Below are 20,186 nucleotides of genomic sequence, written 5' to 3'. Positions count from 1 at the left end.
CCGCCGGCCGGGACTGTTGGGGGCGGCGTGTGTGGCCTTATGACACACTTCCGCTGATTTCAGGGGGTGTGGCATATGCTAATGAGTTATGCTAATGAGTTCCCTTAGCTCTTTTTCTACTAAATGACCCCTGCAGTGTATGCTTTACATTCAGTTGCCCCTTAAAGGCCAACCCTGGAAATTTTGTTGGTCTTTAAGATGCTACTGGATCCCAATCTTTCCTCTTCTACTGTAGGCCGACATGACTACCCGCCTGCAACTCTCTGCAAAGCCGATGTGTATAAGCAAGGGGTCATTTCACAGAAAAAGAGGTGCAGGAGCATATTAGCATAACTCATTAGCATAACTTATTTGCATGTGCCTACCCCCTGGGCTCTTTACTGCCGGAGCTCCGCTCCTGTGCGCTCCTGCAGGAAATGACTCTTGCGTATAAGCCCACAGTTCAGACCTGTGTAGGGTCCTGACCGCTGCTCCCTCTAAGCTGTGGAGTCTTGTGAGCAAAAATTCTCCCTTGTGAGCTGCTGGCATTAAAGCTGTGAGCGAGCAATTTGGCTGCTGCATGAATTAGTTGGCTCTGGAGCCCTCCTTCCTTCCCGAGCTGAGACAAAGAGGTGTGAGCTGGAGGCTAAAAAAAAACTGTGAGCTAGCCTCACACTAACTCAGCTTAGAGGGGACACTGGTCCTGAGCTGGACGGCCCAGGCGAGCCCGATCTCATCAGATCTCAGAAGCTAAGCAGGGTCAGCCCTGGTTAGTAATTGGGTGGGAGACCACCCAGGAAGTCGAGGGTTGCTACGCAGAAGCCAGAAATGGCGGACCACCTCTGTTTGTCTCTGCTCTGACCTAAATGGCCCAGGGTAGCCTGATCTCATCAAATCTTGGAAAGCAGGGTCAGTCCTGGTTTGCTGTCCTGGTTCAGCTGCAAACACTACTGAGTTTTAAACATGTTATGATCTTTCTGATGATACAAACACCAATTCCACCAAAGAACTTAGCCCTCTGGGCACAGAAGGGTCACTCAGCTGAGTCAAAGAAGAATCTAAGTAGGGGGCTATTACATAAGGACACTCAAGTTGCAACTGACTTATGGCAACCCCAGCAAGGAACTGTCAAGGCAAGTGAGAAGCAGAGGTTGTTTGCGACTGCGAGTGCCTTTCTTTGCAGAGTCTTCCTTGGTGAAAGCCAGATGTGCAAAGCAGGCAAAGTTACAAAAGCAAAAGTGAGTGTTAAGAGCATGGGTGCCAGGGGAACGGGAGGTCCAGGGTACAGATCCAATTAACGGGTCCGAGCCATGGTGGGCGCATGGGGGGGAGGGCGCCAGAAGGGATCCTCGCCTCGGATGCAAAATAAGCTGGGGCCGGCCCTGTCACTACGCAGAGGCAAGCAATGGCGAACCACCTCTGTCCGTCTCTGCCCTGACTTGGATGTTCCCAGGCTAGCCTGACCTCATCAGATCTCAGAAGCTAAGCAAGGTCGGCCCTGGTCAGTACTTGGATTTGAGGCCACCAAGGAAGTCCAGGGTTGCTACGCAGAGGCAGGCCATGGCGAACCACCTCTGTTAGTCTCTTCCCCTGACCTGGATGGCCCAGGCAAGCCCGATCTCATCAGATCTCAGACGGTAAATAGAGTCGGCCCTGGTAAGCACTTGGATGGATGACCACCAAGGAAGTCCACCCCTGAACATCTCTTGTCTTGAAAACCCCATGCGGTCACCACAAGTCGGCTGCAAGTTGACGGCAAAGGCAGGGGGAGTAGTCAGTGTGTATTTGAACTGGCCCTTTCCTAGGAGGCTAAGTGAACTTGGGGTTCTAGTCCTCATGAGGGTGTGTTCCGGCAAGTCGTCCAGGGGTGAGACGAAGAACAAGCCACGCACGGCCGGAAAAGGTCCATGCGATCCCCACCGCCCCGGGTCATGAGTTCCCTCTGAATTCTAGCAACGTTTTGGCAAATCCGTGTGCTTCAGCTCACGGCCGGCCCCTCTCCTTGAAGACAGTTTTTCAAGGTTTTGGAGGCAAGCGTGGGCACTGCTTCCAGAGCTGGGGCAGGTGCCAGCAGGACAGATCCCTTCAAGTCGGGGAGCGAAAACACCGGCTTCACCCCACCTGCCGCCTTCCGCCTTGCCTCCTCCGTCATCATCTCGCCCCAGAGGGAGCCGGAGGCCAGCAAAAGCATCTGCTGAGCTTGCAGAAAACCGGGGCGGCGACTGGGCCCTCCTTTGGCAGCGCTTCTTAGGAGGAGGCGGATCCGAAGAGCCTCCTGGAATTTCCTCGCGGGGCAGGCAGACTTGGAGGCGGGGCTGGGGAAACGGGCGAAGAACCAACTGCTGAACGTCTTGGCACAAAGAGGGAGGGAAGAGGGAGGGCCCGGGTTCGCCACTCGTGAAAAACTCGATGAGTGTCTTCAAGAAGGTTCACTCCGGCCCAACCTCGCAGGCTTGTTGTGAAGTTAAAAAAATGGGGTGGTCACCCTGAACAAAACCCTGACTTCTTCGGGAGTAGGGTTGATAGGTCCCCCATGGCCATTGCCGTAGGGTTGCCCGATCTAGGTTAGGATCAGGGGTCATTTCCGGCAGGAGCACACAGGAGCAGAGCTCCGGCAGTAAAGAGCCCAGGGGGCGGGCACATGCAACAAGCCCCGCCCCCTGCTCCCAGCAGCCCTCAGTCAGAGCAAGAAGCAGCCAGGTAAGTTGCAGAGCCCCCCTCCAGTCCAAAACAGTCCAGTGGCATCTTTAAGACCAAGTTTTATTCAGGTACAAGCTCTCCCTCCTCTGTGAGGACAGATCTGTATGTCCCCCCCCCCCAATAGCTGGCAATCCAAAAGAGTACAGTGGAGCCTGGGCGGTGGGTGTTGCCTTCTGACACACTTCCGGTGATGTCAGGGGGTGTGGCATATGCAAATAAGTTATGCTAATGAGTTATGCTATTGAGCTCCTGCACTTCTTTTTCTACGAAATGACCCCTGGTTAGGATATTCCTGGAGATTTGGGGGTGGAGCTTGGGGAGGACAGGGACCTCAGTGGGGCACAATGCTACAGAGTCCATCCTCCAGAGCATCCATTTTCTCCCAGGGAGCTGATCTCTGTAGTCTGGAGATGAGCTGTGATTCTGGGGGATCCCCAGGTCCCACCTGGAGGCTGGCATCCCTATTTGGTAACACAGAAGAGAAAAAAATACTGTGTGATATGCCGTTGCTACTTTCAGTATGCCAAGAACTAATAAATCAGTAATTTTATATAACAAAGGCTTGTGTTATGTCTTCTTGAAAACTTACAATTATAGAGTTGACACAAACAATACTTCAAAATACACAGTGGCACTACTGGTTACAACACTCATAATCTCCCTATAAATAAAAGCCGAATGGTGATGGCACTTCTCTAGAACATTCCACACGCTCCAAAATCAGTTCGCTCTCTGATCTGTCATTCAGAGGGTCTCCCTATCCACTGGCTGCTTCGCCTGAGTCCTGCCTCCAACATTCTAAACATTTTGCTGTTCCTCTCCCCCCCATAGCCAGTCAGAACACAGAGGTTATTTGCATATGCAGCCTCATTGGCCTTTGCCTCGGAACACAGGTCGTTTGCATATGCGACTTGATGGGCTTTTGCCTCTAACATTCTAAACAGTTTTGCTGTTCTGAGGTAAAATATGTCCAATCTCCAGGTGAGGGCTGGAGATCACTCAGAATTACAACTGCTTTCCAGATGGCAGAGATCAGTTCCCCTGGAGAAAATGGGCTCTCTATCCTTATATGCTGCTGAGGTGGCTCCCATATGACAGCCAATGTGACATAGCAGTCAGGGCTTCAGAGCATGGGAGAGGCTGCAGGTGTGTGTGGGGTGGAAAGCTGAAGTGGGGTGGAAAGCTGAAGAGATTGATGATTGGCTGGGAAGGAGACAGGGTTGCCAACTCCAGGTGGAAAATTCCTGAAGATGTGAAGGATGGAGCCTAGAGAGGGTGAGGTTTCAGGAGGCGTGGGACCTCAGACAGGTACAAAGCCATAGATTCCACCCTCCAAACCAACTATTCCCTTCTGGGGAACCATCGTTGCCAATCTCCAGGTGAGGGCTGGAGATCACTCAAAATTACAACTGTTCTTTAGATAGCAGAGATCAGTTCCTCTGGAGAAAATGGTGGACTCAGTGTCATTATACCCATTATACCCTGCTGAGGTCGCCACAGCAAATTGACACTGAGTGTCCAAGGCCGCGGCACCCGCCCAGAGCCTCTTTCTAGAGGCCGTTGTATTTATTTCCACAACGGGCCTTTTTCCTAGTATTATAATAATACAGACATCTGCGATACAGGAACCGGATCTAAACAATGTCTCTAGTTGGCAAAGTGAGGTCGTGAACGATTGTTTCCAAAGACCTCAATTACAAATAGAATGGCAATGAATTCAATCAGTTTGGCTCTGCAGGAAACTTGACTGCATGCCCACTATCAGTTTGACTTTTTAGGGAACTTCATTGTGCACCAGAGCAACCAACTGATGAGAAGCCTAGGTCTGCTCTCGTTTGCGGCAGTTCTTCATCAGAGTATGTCACCTTCGGCATCACATCACATTAGAACACTATTCTCAAAACTGGAACGAACATCAAAACGAAACTTAAGTGTGCACCTCAACTAGGTACACATTGGGTCCTTGAGGAAAACGGTACAGGGGCCATATTTAAATTCAGTCTTCCGGCACGTTACCATGCCGATCCAAATCTGTCCTCACACACCTGAGAATGTAAGTTATGAGCAGCAGGTAACAGCAGGTAAAATAGAAAACGTGGATCCTCCAAAGTTGCAGTGAGCTAACCTACAGAAATTTTAAAACCTTTCACCTCACAAAGCAGCTCGGTCTGTTTTTGTTTCGTCCTTCGCTGCAGTGAAGAGAGTGCTCCTGAGCATGTGTGGAGTGCCTGACCACTGAAAAGGCCCCCCATACTCTTTAAACAGTCCCCATTTGTTGCAGGGATATCTACTTCGTCCTGATTGCTTGCCTTACTTTTTTTTTTTAATGCCAAACCGAAAACGTTTCTTTTTACCCGTGTTTCTTTCTAGTTGTTTTACTGCCCGTTTTCTGCCTGAGGCCTATTTCATTAATATTAATTTCAACTGCTTGGTTTGTTTTATATGCTTTTTTTCGCCCTCGCTTGGCTTGTTTATACGGCTCTGCTTTTTTAAATCTCTCTGTTCCACTGGTTTAATGACTTGGTTTTTATAATGTGATTTGTTGTCCTGAACTTGTTTTATTGTTCCAGTTGCGATCCGCCTTGGGCAGGGTACAGATTTTGGCTGTTCAAGGCACAGGAACGTTGGCCCGTAGAAAAACGGGAGGGGAACTCAGTCCATACGGTGGAAGCAGTGGGAAAAAATCGAATCCAGTGCTGATCTGACAGCCAGAAATTCAACTGGGGAAGCAGCTTGCCATCACCGTGGCTGCCTGTGCAACCCACTGTTGTGGGAATAGTCCGAGAGTGCTTTACACCGGTGTAAGGAGTTTGCAGTTTAAAGTACAGCAGGACTCTGAAGTGCTTTCTGGAGTGGATCTGGAACCAGCGGGAGGGTGGTGGGGCAGGGATATAGTGTGGGGGTTCACCTCCTGGGAATACAGGAAGTATACTGGGGAATATTGGGGAATCACTGGGCATAGAGTTTCAGGCGATCCCTAGAGCTACTGCTGTCTTTCCTGGGTATTCCCCAGAAGTGATGTCATTGTGCGGGTGACACCAGTGATTTTTTAAAATTTCCCCCCCTGCTGCCACTGCAAGCAGCAACACAGAATGGGAACTTGGAGCGGGGGATTCCTGACCCCAGCTTGGCAGCCCTAGAGGGAAAGGGACTTTAGTGTATGCTGCTAAAATGTATTATCTGCTGTTGTATGTCAACCTTTTTGAGCCTGCGGGCACTTTTGGAATTCTGACATAGGGTGGTGGGCGCAGCCACAAAATGGCTGTCACAAAATGGCTGCCACAGCTTACCTTCAATCACTCGGTGAAGATCCTTGTGCTGCGGTGGCGACTTCTGCCAAAGCAACATTTCTCGCATTGCTTAGCTTGTCATGTTTAATACTTATGACACCTTGTGTCGGATTCCGGCAATCCTGGCCCTATTGCAATGTTTCTTAGATGACTCTTCATCCTGTTGATTGTCCTGACTGGCTTTACATAACCCGCCTTCAGTCTCAAGCGAGAAAGGCAGGCTGTTAATAACATACATAAAATCAAAATCAGATGGACTTCCTTGGCCTCTGTCCAAGACCCGATCAAGATCCCTGGCTGTGTTTCTTCTTGCAGACGGACCTGTATTCGGGAGCCCTCTTTGTTCAAGTCTGCCTGGGATGGAACCTCTATCTCTCCACTGTCCTGATGCTGGCCGTCACGGCGGTTTACACAATTGCAGGTAATGCTCTAAATCTGGGGCCCCCATTTTTGAGCCTGTGGGCACCTAGAATCATAGAATCATAGAATGTTAGAGTTGGAAGGGACCTTGCAGGTCATCTAGTCCAACCCCCTGCACTCTGCAGGAGCATAGCCGAAAGACAGCCCTACAACATACCCGAAAGATGGTCATCCAGCCTCTGCTTAAAAACATCCAGCGGAGCACCCACCACCTCCCGAGGCAGTCTGTTCCACTGCTCAACCACTCCTACAGTTAGGAAGTTTCTCCTGATATTTAGCCGGTAACAACTCCCTTGTCATTTCCACCCGTTAGATCTAGTCTTGCCATCCGGAGCAAGAGAGAAGAGATCTGCTCCATCTTCTACATGACAGCCCTTCAGATACTTGAAGACTGCAATCATGTCCCCTCTAAGCTTTCTCTTTCCCAGGCTCTTTCAGCCTTTCCCCGTAAGACTTGGATTCCAACCCTCTCACCATCTTGGTTGCCCTCTTCTGGACATGCTCAAGCTTGTCAACATCCTTCCTAAAGTGTGGGGCCCAAACCTGGACACAGGACTCCAGGTGAGGCCTGACCATAGCAGAATAGAGCGGAACTACCACCTCCCTTTGGAATTCTGACACAGGGCGGTGGGCACAGCAACAAAATGGCTGCCTCAGTAGGTGGAGCAATCACAAAATGACTGACGTAGGAGGCAGAGTCAGCCACAGAATGTCAGGGAACGAGGGTTATGTGTAACTTTCATAGTAACTCGTCAACATTTCAGGCAGAAGCTCTTTTAAAGAGGATGCCCTTTTAATCTACACAGCCAATCAGAAGCCCTGCTGGGTAAAAGCCCCGCCTAGCCCCGCCCACTTTCTGAAAGCACTTAGCAAGCATCAGGAAAGGTGTTGGGGGGCACCATGTTGGGGACCCCTGCACCAGATGGTTGTCCCAAGTGCGAATTCAAAGCTGGGTTTGGATTGAACCTCGAACACACAGCCTATGAGAGTTTCCCCACTGCGAACCATCCTGGTTCTTTTCCACTGAATTTTCTGCCCGGTGCTTAATCGCTCTGCACAGGTCAGAAGGTCTCAATCCCATAGATGTTCATAGATGAGTCTCCGAATCATCAGTTTTGAAAGGATTTCTGTTTGGGAAAGACTGCCAGAGTAGGCTAGGTGGGTCAGCTTTGGTATAAATGAGCTCCTGGGATCCTTGCTAAAGGAAGACTCGCATACGTTGAAACTTAGACCAGTTTCACACAGGGGTCATTTCCTGCAGGAGCGCACAGGAGCGGAGCTCCGGCAGTAAAGAGCCCAGGGGTCGGGCACATGCACCAAGCCCCACCCCCTGCTCCCAGCAGCCCTCAGCCAGAGCAAGAAGCAGCCAGGTAAGCTGCAGAGGCCCCCCCCCCGGCCTGCCTTCAGGTACAAGCTCTCCCTCCTCTGAGAGGACAGATCTGCATGTCCCCCACCCCTCCCCGATAGCTAGCAATCCAAAAGAGTCCAGTGGAGCCTGAGCGGTGGGTGTTGCCTTCTAACACACTTCCGGTGATGTCAGGAGGTGTGGCATATGCAAATAAGTTATGCTAATGGGTTATGCTAATGAGCTCCTGCACCTCTTTTTCTATGAAATGACCCCTGGTTTCACATATGTGGAAAAACCGAATTTGTATTTGAAATATATAATCATTGACTCCACTTCTGCCCCTCCTATCTCAGTGGGGGGGGGGGGAAACTGCTTATATCATTCCCCTATCCTCTCAACCACCCTGTGAGGTAGGCTCAGTTGAGAGTGTGAGGCTGGCCCAAGGTCAACCCATGTATCAAAATGCATATGTAGTGTCCCGGGAACGGGACTCCCGACCCCCCGAGGCTCGGCTCCCCGACCCCAGACGACTGCTCAGCAACACTCCCGCAGCAACGCTTACCAGACAGGCCTCGGGAAGGTTCGGGAGGAGCAGGGCAGCCGGCGGCGGGGAGCGGGGGCGGGGGGCGGAAGGCGAGGGCAGAGGAGACAGCGGCAAGCCCCGGAGCCGGCGCGCGAGCACGCCCACGCCAACGGGCGGCGTGGAGAAGCGCCCGGCACATTGGAAGCCTGACCACACCCACGGGGGAGCGTTGCGCTCTTTGTACGGGGGCGGGGCCAGAGAGGGGGAACGACCCAGGGGAAGGCAGGGCATGCTGGGACGGGGAAGCAGGGAATAAAAGGGGGAGAAAGGAGGCGGCCAGGGATGACTCCTGGATGACGGAAGGTACAGAGAGAAGCAACCGGCTACATCCAGCAGGGAGCAGTGAGGGAACGGTGACTTAACCTTCCCCACGCTCCAGGTGTCTGAGGCCTTTATCCTCCGGTGAGGCGCGGGACGGGCAGGCAAACCAGAGTGGCAGAAGTCAGGACGTCGGGGAGTTCGAGTGACGAGGACAGTGGGGCATCGTCCTCCAGCTCCTGTGACATGTAGAAAATTCATCCATAGTTCTGTGGCAATCCATTTCTTAAAATGGGGAGATAATTCAGATTTCAGCAGTAAAATGCGGCTACTGAAACTCAGCATTGGAAACCCAGGTTTTAACGACAGGGTTTTAGAGGAGAGAATGATGATTTCAGCTTTAGAATGTGGCTACCAGAACTCCTAGGCAGAAATCCAGATTTTAATGACAGGGTTTTAGAGGGAAGGGGCAACTAAATTTAAGAGGGAACCCCACCCCCCATGATCCTGGAGGCGAGGCTGAGGGGCGGTGTGGTCTGTAGGCCTCAAGACAGCCTTTTCCTCATACACACAAAAACCCCTCAGGCTTTGCTGCCAATTTTCCTGTTGGCCTTCATTGGACCAGGGGGAACGGAGGGAAAAATGGGAGCCAATCGTGGTTGAGGAGGCGGAGCCTTGAGACAGCATATAAGGCCTTGTCCAGGAAGAAGGGTGCGTCACTCCACATAGTTGGGGTGCTGTGAGGCTGCTTTTGGAAGAGTTGCCAGTTCTAGGCTGGGAAATTCCTGACGAGTTGGGGATGGACTCCGGGGAGAAGAGGGACCTCAGCAGGGTATAATATCATAGAATCCACCTTCCAGAGCAGCCATTTTCTCCAGGGGGAATTAGAGGGTTGCCAGACCCTTGGTGGAGGTGGGAGTTTCCCGCTGACAGACTCTGCCTCCTCACTGCTGATCAGCTGGCCGGTGGATGGGGGGGGGAACTTACCCTGAAAAGGAGGGAGATCCTTCCGACCTGCAGCGACACTAGGGTTGCCAAGTCGCGGCGGGGGATCGTAGGTCTTTACAGAATCCTTGCCGCGGAGACAGTGAGACGCGTTGCACCCACTGTCACCAGGGTCTGACACCATGTGTCGCTCTGGCAACGGGGCTCCAGACAGCCCCATTGCCAGAGCGATGTATATCGTCATGTCCGGCGGTGTAACGCATCTCGCCATCCCCGCGGCAAGGATTCTGCAAAGACATGCAGATCCCCCGCCGCGATTTGGCGAGATTTGGCAGGTCTAAGCGACACGTCTGTATCACTTCCCACATGACCCAGAAGTGACGTCATGACATCTGGGACGTCAGGGCGATGCTCTGGTAGGTGGACAAAAACTTTATGGTAGAAGCCAAATTTGCCATAGAGTTTTTGCCCAGACATCCCTGGTGTGCTGATGTCATTTCCAGGTCATGTGGGCAGTGACATAGACATGTCACTGTACGTCGGATGGGCCTCCCAGCTGCTCCTGGCAAGCCCCCCGCCCCCGCTGGTTGCCTGGCAATCATAGGGAATGATACCTGTAGTCTGGAGATCACATGTAATTCTGGGAAATCTCCAGGCCCCACCTGGAACCTGGCAACCCTACTTTGGAGGGAGCCGATCCAGAGAGGAATCAGGTATAAATACAACAGTAAGAATCCCGTCACATAGTTGCTTTCCGCTTTTTGTGGTGTGTCTCATGCTAATTCTACGCTGTTTTCATAGCTGTTCTTTTAATTAATCAGCCGTTACAATATTTGGTTAATAAAGTGATGCCGTTGTTGTTGTGCCTTGTTTTTATTATATGTTTTATTTTTCTAATTAGGCGTCTCTCTGGAGAGGTGGTATAAGATGTGTTAAATAGGTTATTTACTGTCGTTCTCACTGTTATAATATTAATAGTAATGGACTAGGATCTGGGAGTCTCGGGTTCGAATCCCCCACCCTGCCGTGGATGCTTGCTGGGTGACCTTGGGCCAGTCACATGCTCTCAACCTTGCCTACCTCACAGGGTTGTTTTAAGGATACAAATGGAGCAGAGGGGAATGACATCAGCCACGTTGGATCCCCAGAGGGGAAACTCTGCATCTCCTCTCTCCCTTCCTGTGACACCCCCCCTGTCACATGTCAGAATTTAATCTACCGGTGATGTCAGGGGGTGTGGCCTATGCAAACAAGTTATGCTAATGAGTTATGCTAATGAGCTCCCGCACCTCTTTTTCTACGAAATGACCCCAGGTCTGTCTTGGACTAGATGGGCCATTGGCCTGATCCAACATTGGCTTCTCTTATGTCCTTGTGTCTTATGGTAGCAACATCCATTCTGATTTGCCATCCCCGTGTGTGTGTGTGTGTGTGTGTTTGTGTCCTGCAGGTGGCTTGGCCGCGGTCATCTACACCGATGCTCTTCAGACCTGCGTCATGATCGTTGGAGCCGTCATCTTAGCAGTGATGGGTGAGGCCCGGGAACGCTTCCTCCTGCTCCCCTGACCCCCAGGCGGTGACCCAAAAGCTCTCCCTTGTTTGGACCTGAGCGCAGTTTATGGTGGAGGGGAAGCCTCCTGTCTGTGGCAGTTGCCAGGCACAGGTTGGCCTGTAAAGGAGAGGATCGGGGCCGGGTTGGCAGGAAGCAAAATGGCGGTGGAGTCGTCCACGCAACCGCCGGGTGAGCGCTGGCCACTTGGATGTGATCCCTGCAATAGCCAGGCCTCCGTTGAGGGGGGTCTTCTCGTGAGTCTGAGTGCCTCCCCGCCCATCCCGCAGTTTGGAGTCGGGCCCTGATTCTGGCAATGTTCGGAACGGTGTTCCTCGAGGAGGAGTTCATGATTAGAAGCCGGAGCATGTACTGACCCCCCAGTGTCTGGACCACGTATCTAGCAGGGACTTGTGGTCTCGGCGGTGAGGTTGAGGGGTTCCCTGGGCGGAGATGTCATATCTAGGGGGGGGGGGTGCTCCCAGTTCCCCCAATTTCCTCAGTGGAGTTTCCACTTGGCTATGTGGCTGTGGGCTTGGTTTGGGACTCCTGTCCAACCCTGGTCCTTGGGTGTGGTGGACCAGCTGAGGGATCCTTCTCTTCTGAGGAGATCTTGTCCCCATTGAGGGCCCGGCCCGGGTAGCTCCTAACAGGATGTGGAAGTTGCGATTTTGGGTATCTCAGAAAAAGCAAACAAAACGGGAAGGGCCAGGTGCTCTTGTTCCCGTCCCTCCCCCCCCTTTCTCCGCCCCCAAACGTCTGTTCCAGTTCTCAGTAATGTGCGTGTGCGAAGCTCTACAGATTTGTATCTTGGGGCTGGATTGTCCGGACGGTTAACTTACTATCTCATTGTTGTTCTTCCCTGGTGGAGTTCTGGAATTTTCTGAGCATTTGGGTGCACAATGTTTTGTGCCTGGAGAAGCCGGCTATTATCACCTAAATTGCATCTTTGGTGCTGACATAGATGTCATTATATGTATGAACAAACAGACACCTTTTGGCACTTTGACAGATTAACATTCCAGCCCAAGCTTCCATTGGATAGAGCCTACAGTTGTCAGGTAGTGCCTCTGGATTGGGGGTATAGGGTGGTTGTGAAGCAGGCTGTGGTTTTATGTCAATTCCAGTAAACAACTGGAAGTGGCATAGGGCAGCTCTAGGAATCACCGGAAACTCTATGGTAAAAGCTACAGAGTTTCCGGTGATTCCTAGAGCTACTCTATGTCATTTCCATTTCCCACCCCAATGCTGGACCATTGAGTCTGATCTAACCAACCTTGCTCTAAATGTCCACATCCGTTTACCATCTCTGAGAGTTAGATGCAGTGGTTACTGTTCCAGGCTAGTATCTGGGAGAGCCCGGTTCGAATCCTTACCCTGCCATGGAAGCTTACTGGGTGACCTTGGGCCTGTCACACACTCTCTTAGCCTAACCTATCTCACAGAATGGTAGCTGTGGGGATAAAATGGGCCAGTCACACATTCTCAGCCTTGCCTACCTCACAGGGTTGTTGTGTGGATAAGAAAAAGAGATCAGATTTATACCCCGCCCTTCACTACCCGAAGGAGTCTCATAGTGGCTTACAATGTCCTTTCCCTTCCCGTCCCCACAACAGACACCCTGTGAGGTCGGTGGGGCTGAGAGAGCTCTCTCTCGAGGACTGCCCTAGAGAGAACAGCTCTGAGAGAACTTGTGACTGACCCAAGGTCACACCAGCAGCAGCATATGGAGGAGTGGGGGATCAAACCCGGTTCTCCCAGATTGGAGTCCGCACTCCTAACCACGACACCAAACTGGCTCTACAGCAGACTAAGCAGCTTTGGGTACTCCCCGGGTGGGAAAAGCAGGATTGAAAATATTGAAACACATAAGATCTTTGATTCCAAAGGACGTTTCTCACGTTCTAAATATTGCAGTGGTGATTCTCTCTGTGTGTTCCTTGTGTGAATAGCACAGTCATTGGGTACATGATTCATGGCAAAGCAAGAGACGGGCCACGCAGCTTTTTGAGCTTTTATTTTTAAAATCTGTAAACAGTTTCTTCAGGAGGCTGTGCGAATAGGCTTAACGCCCCCCACGCCCCCCCAGCAATACAGATTCTGCCTCGGCGGGGGCATCGAGCCAAGGTTTCAAAGAAGAAAGTCGAGAACAGCAGCAAGCCAAGAGCCTTTGGAACAAGGCAAAATCGTCTCTCCCCCTTGCTGGCGTCGGAGGGGGTATTGCACTTCTCTACTGGACAACCGTCGGGGTTGCCAACTCCAGTCCGGGAAATTCCTGGAGATTTGGAGAGGGACCCCAGTGGAATAGAACACCGTAGAGTCCACCCTCCGGACAGCCATTTTCTCCAGGGAAACGGATCTCTGCTGGGAGATCTCCAGGCCCCACCTGGAGCCTGGCAACCGTAGCAACCGTCCTCATTTACAACGGTAGCCCTTACTTTCTAATACCCGTTCCCAGTCTTCTGGAAAGATCTAGAGGATGAGTTTGGCCTTTCTTTTTGGGAAATGTGGAAAACGCCCTCCTCCCTTCTCTGGAGTCCTGGCAAAGGGGTCGTGCCCCGAGTGCATGACGGCGCCCCGTGTGGTCTGGTTCACAGCATGTGTCACGGATCGGGGCCATCCCCACCCACCATATTGTGCCACTCGAGTGCCGGAAGCACAACCTGGCTACACCCCACGGGGGAGATCGGCTGCCGGTTTCCCCAGACGGTGCTGGGGACCTGGGTCTTGCGTTAACCACAGTCTGTATGTCTCTATAAGGCTGTTGACGAGAGGACGTTTTGGAGGTCATTCATTCACAGGGCCGCCACTCAGTCAGAAGCAGCTTTGACAGCCCGTCACTGGCACCGATGCTCCCTCTAAGCTGTGGCGTCTCGTGAGCAAAAATTCTACTTTGTGAGCATTAAAGTTTGTGAGGGAGCGATTTGGCTGCTGCATCAATTAGTCTGCTCTGGAGCCATCCTTCTTGAGCTAAGACAAAGATGTGTGAGCCGGAGGCTAAAAAACTGTGAGCTCGCTCACACTCACTCAGCTTAGAGGGAACGCTGGCACCCGTGCCCATTCCTAGACACTACAGCCCAAACCTCAAAGCTTATCTCTCTTTGTCAGTAGCTATGTTGGGAGATGCGGACTCCAGCCTGTCTCCTAAGAAACCACGCGTCCTGTGCTTTTGTTTGTTTAGGTTTTTAAGGCACGTCTTTGAGTACACTGCCGACTTAAGCCGTCCCCCCCATGCCAAGGGCCTTGGCAGATCTCTGGGGCACGCCAGTGATAGCGAACGCCTCATGAAGTTAGTGCACATGTGTGTAGAATTACACGCACACAAACACAGGAGGCTAATTAAATTAATTGCCAGCTGACTTGCCGCATGACTGCCAGTTTTTAATGGGATTTTGCGAAACGTATTCTGAATTGCAGAATTCAGTAAAGGACGGGCAAGCAGGTCTCTCAGTGGGAGGTCGGAGAACTTGGATGCCCTGCTTGTTGAAGTCCCGTGGGGTTTGGAAGGGCAGACCTCTGTTTTGGGTCACATTGCCAGAGACCCGATCCGCATGCCTGCCCTTGCGTGGGCAATGACTTGCGGGTATCTTTTCCCAGGGGGAAAGGACCAGCAGAGAGGGTTGTTTGTGTTCTTAACTGAATATTCTTTTGCAAAGGCGAGGATGACTCTCTTGCATGCATTGGGTTCTTACTTAAGGGATCGAATGTGTATCTCATTACTGCTGTTCCATAGTTATGATTTTGCCGATCTGACCGTGCGCGAGGGGTATGGCGCCATGTGCGAACCTCTTATTTTGTGTGGCCTCCCACTGTATGTGACCAGAATAATGTCTGTCTTCCGGCACACAAGAGCTTATCCCCAGAATTAAACTTTGCTGGTCTTAAAGGTGCCACTGGACTCAAACTTTGCTCTGTTGCTTCGGATCAACATGGCGACCCACCTGAACTAGCCTTAGTACAGGCCATTTCAAATCTAAAGTTCACGGGCAGCCAATTTAGGTGACGTTTAGGATGGATCTGACCCACAGAGCCCAAATCTACAGAAAGGTAGTGCACACCAGCGGTGCCCTCGCACGTCTCCTGTTTCTTTGGGCGGGACCTGCGTGGAGGAACCTTGGACCCCGCGTTAATGACCATATGTGTGTAGCCAACTGGGATTTCCTGCCTTAGTCACTACAATGTCTTGGTTCAGCCCTAGGACTTTAAAAGCTTACTCTTTTTGAGCAATTCCAAAAAAACCCACAACACGGAGTGGGCACGGCCGGTGCGGAGACAGCGCCCACGCCCTCCTTCGGTCAGCTCACCTGCTCGGTTGCCGTGACAAGGCTCCGAAAAGGCCCGAAATCGTTAATCCCAGTTGGCGCCTGCCACAGAAGACTCTAAATCTCTCCCGCCGATCCCTGTGACACAATTCACTTTCTCTAAATAGTGGCTTTTCTCTGCGGTGTTTGTGGGTGCTTCCGGCCCAGGGCTTTGCTCGTCTTGCGAAGATGGGTGTTTTATTTAGGGAAGGAGACAGCTTGCTCTGGAAAATTCTGGCGTGCCCAAATGTACCTCTACGTGGTTTGCAAGATTCAAGACCAGTAGAAACTTGAAGACCAACAATGTTTCCGGGGTGGGCCCTGACCTGGATAGCCCAGGCAAGCCCAGTTTCCTCAGATCTTGGGAGCTAAGCAGGGTTGGCTCTGGGAAGTACTTGGATGGGAGACCTCCTCGGAATACCAGAGGCAGGAGATGGGGGGCAGGCTTTGTTTAGCCACCTCTCTGAATTTCACACACACACACACACACAAAATACAAACAAAAAAGATTTCCGGGGTAAAGGATGCAAAGTTCACTCTAAGCTGAGTTAGTGTGAGTGAGCTCACACTTTTTTAGCCTCCGGCTCCCACATTTTTGTCTTACCTCAGGAAGGATGGCTCCAGAGGAAACTGATTCATGCAGCATCCAAATCGCTCACTTACAACTTCAATGCCAGGAGCTCACAAAGTAGGATTCTTGCTCACGAGACTCCACAGCTTAGAGGGAGTGTTGGTGGGGGACGTATAGGGTTGCCAGACCCAGCCTGGGAAACTCCTGGAGACCCCCGGCCTAATGACACTCTGTTGTGCATTTTGCAGTGTTGGTGAGGGTAGAAGGCAGTGTTCCCTCTAAGCTGAGTTAGTGTGAGCTAGCTCACAGTTCTTTAGCCTCCGGCTCACAGATTTTTGTCTTAGCTCAGGAAGGATGGGGCTCCAGAGCAAACTGATTTATGCAGTAGGCAACTCGCTCGCTCACGACTTTAATGCCAGCAGCTCACAAAGAAGATTTTTTGCTCACAAGACTCCACGGCTTAGAGGGAACATTGGTAGAAGGGGGGGGAATGACGTACAATACTGTTTTGGCAAGCGTTGTGCATCCTCAGTAATGTCCTTCGTAAAAGAACGAGTTTGCCGCTCGGGGATATCTGTTCCCTTTAATACCAGGTATCCTGGGCCATCGCAAAAAACCCATCCAAGAAATGCTTTTCTCAGAGGAGGCAGAACTGTGCAAACTGCATAGAGGGGATTCTCTGATAAATAAAGCGTGTGTCCTTCTATCGAGTAGACTTCCTGGTTCCTCCCTTTCCGTTCCCCACTGCCCATTTCCATCCCTTCCCCAAATCCCTTGTCGATACGGTTGCCAGCAGTGTTCCCTCTAAGCTGAGTCAGTGTGAGCCAGCTCACAGTATTTTTTGCCTCCGGCTCACACATTATTGTCTTAGCTCAGGAAGGGAGGGCTCCAGAGCAAACTGATAATTGCTCACTCACGACTTCAATGCCAGTGGCTCTCAAAGTAGAATTTTTGCTCACAGGACTACACAGCTTAGAGGGAGCATTGGTTGCCAGCTATGGGTTGGGAAATTCCTGGAGATTTGGGGGAGTGGAGCGTGGGGAGGGGGGGTTTGGGGGAGAGGAGGGCCCTCGCCCGGGCCATAATGTTGTAGAGTCCACCCTCCAAAGCGGCCATTTCCTCCAGGGGAACTAACCTCTGTTGTCTGGAGACAAGTTGTCGTTCTGAGAGATGTCCAGGCCCCACCTGGAGGCTGGCAACCCGGCTTGTAGAGATAGTTACGATAAGAAGCCAGTCGGAGGCGTGCTCAAACACAAGCCCTTTTGACGGTCTGGCCGCCATCTCGTCATCCCCTTTTCGATTTTAATTGCCCCCCCCCATCTTTGCCTTTCAGCTTTCGACAAAATCGGGGGCTACCGCAACCTGGAAGAGGCCTACTTGAACGCCGTCCCCTCCACGATTATCCCCAACACCAGCTGCCACCGGCCCCGGCCTGACGCCCTGCACCTGTTTCAGGAACCTGGCTCCGACGACTTGCCCTGGACTGGCATGACGTTCGGCCTCTCCGTTCTGGCCACCTGGTATTGGTGCACAGACCAGGTATATAATTACCACCTCTTTCCCCCTCTCCCCGCCCATCGGACGTACAACAGCAGGAGTTCCTTCCGCAGGTTCCTGGACTACCGGGCTCAGTCGGGAAGACTCAGTGGGTCTGGAGGGACCTCTCCTCTCCCGGTTTTACTGGTCCTTGCGGCTGCCAGTTCCGTAGGGTTTCCTCTTAGGATCGGACAACTGGGACGCCCTGTTCTTCAGGTGTTTAGATTGGGACAGTTTGGACAAAGGGATGCCCAGCGGTGTCCTTATTTCTTCCGGCACCCTCTGGCTTTCTTGGAACGGGGACAGCGCCCCCCCGGTCGCTCTCGAGAAGCTGCCCGTCCCTTGGACGTGACCTTGGGGGAGACGGCCGGGTTGGGCGAGTTTGCCGGGAACGAAGCCGTTGTTCGGCCGGCCCGGGGGGGCTTTTTTCGCCCTTGCTCCGTCCCGGTGGTGTCTGCTGTCTCCCGGGATTTTGCCCTGCTGTGCCGTGGGGGTGCCGGTTTTCCCACAGCCTGTGGGCAGTTGCATCCGAGATCCGTAGCAGAAGAACTGTGGTCCCTGTTGGTGGAACAGAAAACAAGTGATGCAGGACATTAAACGGTAGCGACCTCCCGCTTCCTTTAGTATTGCCAAAAGGCAAAACTGAGATTGTTGTAGATTTATTATCTATATCAGAGGTGCTGAACTCATTTGTTATAAGGGCAGGATCTGACATAAATGAGACCTTGTTGGGCCGGGCCATGTGTTCCATAAAATGTAATGCCAGGTACCGGAGATATAAACTTTATAAAGGACACAGACAAACCTAAGTAACAATATTATTTTTTTACTCTAAATACAAACAAAAGCAATTGATGCCTAGCAGCGAAAGCAGTTGATTTACTAGGGAACCCACAAAAGCCTCAATAAATGTATTTAATTATATACAAGAGTAGATTTTCCCCTAACGGATACCATAAAAGGGAAAGATTGAAGGTCAAAGAAGAAGGGGATGGCAAAGGATGAGGTGGTTAGACAGTGTTATCGATGCAACGAACATGAAATTAAGCCAACTCCGGAGCACGACGGAAGACAGGAGGGCCTGGCGTGATATGGTCCATGGGGTCGCGAAGAGTTGGACTCGATTGTGCGACTGAACAACAACAACAAACCATAAAAGGGGGAGTACCTTACATTTCTATACATACCTGTTGCTTGTGGGCCGGGTTAGAGGTCTAGATGGGCCGCCTTATGTTTGACACCCCTGATACATACATATATACCTATTTCCCAAGTGTGGCCTCCATCTGCGGATACCTAAATCAGCAGATTGGGGCCGCAGTTACACCAAACAGATTTTTCTGCAAACTTGGTTACCCCCCCCCCCCCAAGTTTGCAGAAAAATCTGAACTCTTAAAAAGAATATACGGGGAGGGGGGTAATTTCCCCCAAAGTAAAATAGCATTCGCTGTGCAAGTGCAGAGGGAGAAGGAGAAGGAGGGGGGAGGAGGAGGAGAAGAAGAAGAAGAGGAGAAGGAGGAGGAGATTGGATTTATACCCCACCCTTCACTCGGAGTCTCAGAGTGGCTTACAATCTCCTTCCCTTCCCCGCCCCACAACAGACACCCTGTGAGGTAGGGGGGGGGCTGGGAGAGCTCTGAGAGAACTGCTCTTGAGAGAACAGCTCTGAGAGAATGTGTGACTGACCCCAGGTCACATCAGCAGCTGCATGTGGAGGAGTGGAGAATCAAACCCAGTCCTCCCAGATTAGAGTCCATGCTCCTAACTGCTACATCAAACTCCACATATCTGTAGGTCATCTTATATACACACCAAGAGAGAAAATTACTTTTCTGCAATTGAATCCATGTGTAAGATTCAGTAGGAGTCCAGGGTTTACTGCTCCCGGTTTGAGGACAGTTCTTGGGGCTTTGTGTGAATAATCCCTTCTGGTGAGCTTTACCTCTCCTTGCGATATAAGGTCATTTAGGTTGAGGGGGCGAAATAGACATTAACAAAAATCGGCACGGCCAATCAGATCTCCACTGACCCATCCAAAGCCTTCCTGGGCAAATACTCCACTTTCTAAAAACGCTTGGCGGGTGCCAAGGAAGATGTTGGCGGGTGCCGTGGGGCCCCTGGTTGCGGTCTAGGGGACCCCCCGCAACAGGCCTCGTCACCTGCAGTGCGGGAGTCTTAGAGCTGGAGAGCCTTTCTGCGTGTTGAAACAGTCAAACAGCACAGCAAATATTTAGACAGTAATGCAAAACTATTCAAGTGCCACGCCTGATCGGCAAACAGGATCCAAAACAGAAGACCAGGAAAGCCCGGTCATGGCTAGAAAGCTTCCTTCCCCGGCGCAACAGTTCTACTGGCTTCACCATGACAGCCAGCATGGGGTAGCGATTAGAGTACAGGACTAAGGTCTCAGGGATCTGGGTTCGACTCTGCCACGGAAGGTTTGTGGGTGACGTCGGGGCAGTCACGCGCTCCCAGTTTGGTGTAGTGGTTAAGTGCGCGGACTCTAATCTGGGAGGAACCGGGTTTGATTCCCCACTCCTCCACTTGCTCCTGCTGATGTGACCTTGGGTCAGTCACAAGCTCTGGCACAGCTGTCCTTGAAAAAGAGCAGTTTCTGTCAAGAGTTCTCTCAGCCCCACCCACCTCACAGGGTGTCTGTTGGGAACGGAAGGGAAAGGAGTTTGTAAGCCGCTCAGACTCCAAGTG

General features: G+C 51.7%; 1 protein-coding gene across 1 annotated transcript in view; it reads left to right on the top strand.

Moving 5' to 3' along the window:
• The window catches only part of SLC5A10 (solute carrier family 5 (sodium/sugar cotransporter), member 10), a 162,911-nt gene that overhangs the window by 27,439 nt on the left and 115,286 nt on the right, over positions 1–20,186 (top strand). Inside the window, exons 6-8 of the mRNA XM_015409209.1 lie at positions 6,285–6,390; positions 10,974–11,054; positions 17,278–17,483. Coding sequence (XP_015264695.1) covers positions 6,285–6,390; positions 10,974–11,054; positions 17,278–17,483 — 393 coding nt within the window. The remainder of the gene's footprint in view (positions 1–6,284; positions 6,391–10,973; positions 11,055–17,277; positions 17,484–20,186) is intronic.

The sequence above is a fragment of the Gekko japonicus genome, unplaced genomic scaffold (assembly GCF_001447785.1).
Source record: "Gekko japonicus isolate JY-2015 unplaced genomic scaffold, Gekko_japonicus_V1.1 scaffold103, whole genome shotgun sequence".
Classification (NCBI taxonomy): Eukaryota; Metazoa; Chordata; class Lepidosauria; order Squamata; family Gekkonidae; genus Gekko; species Gekko japonicus.
This window is presented reverse-complemented; position numbering and strand designations above follow the sequence as displayed.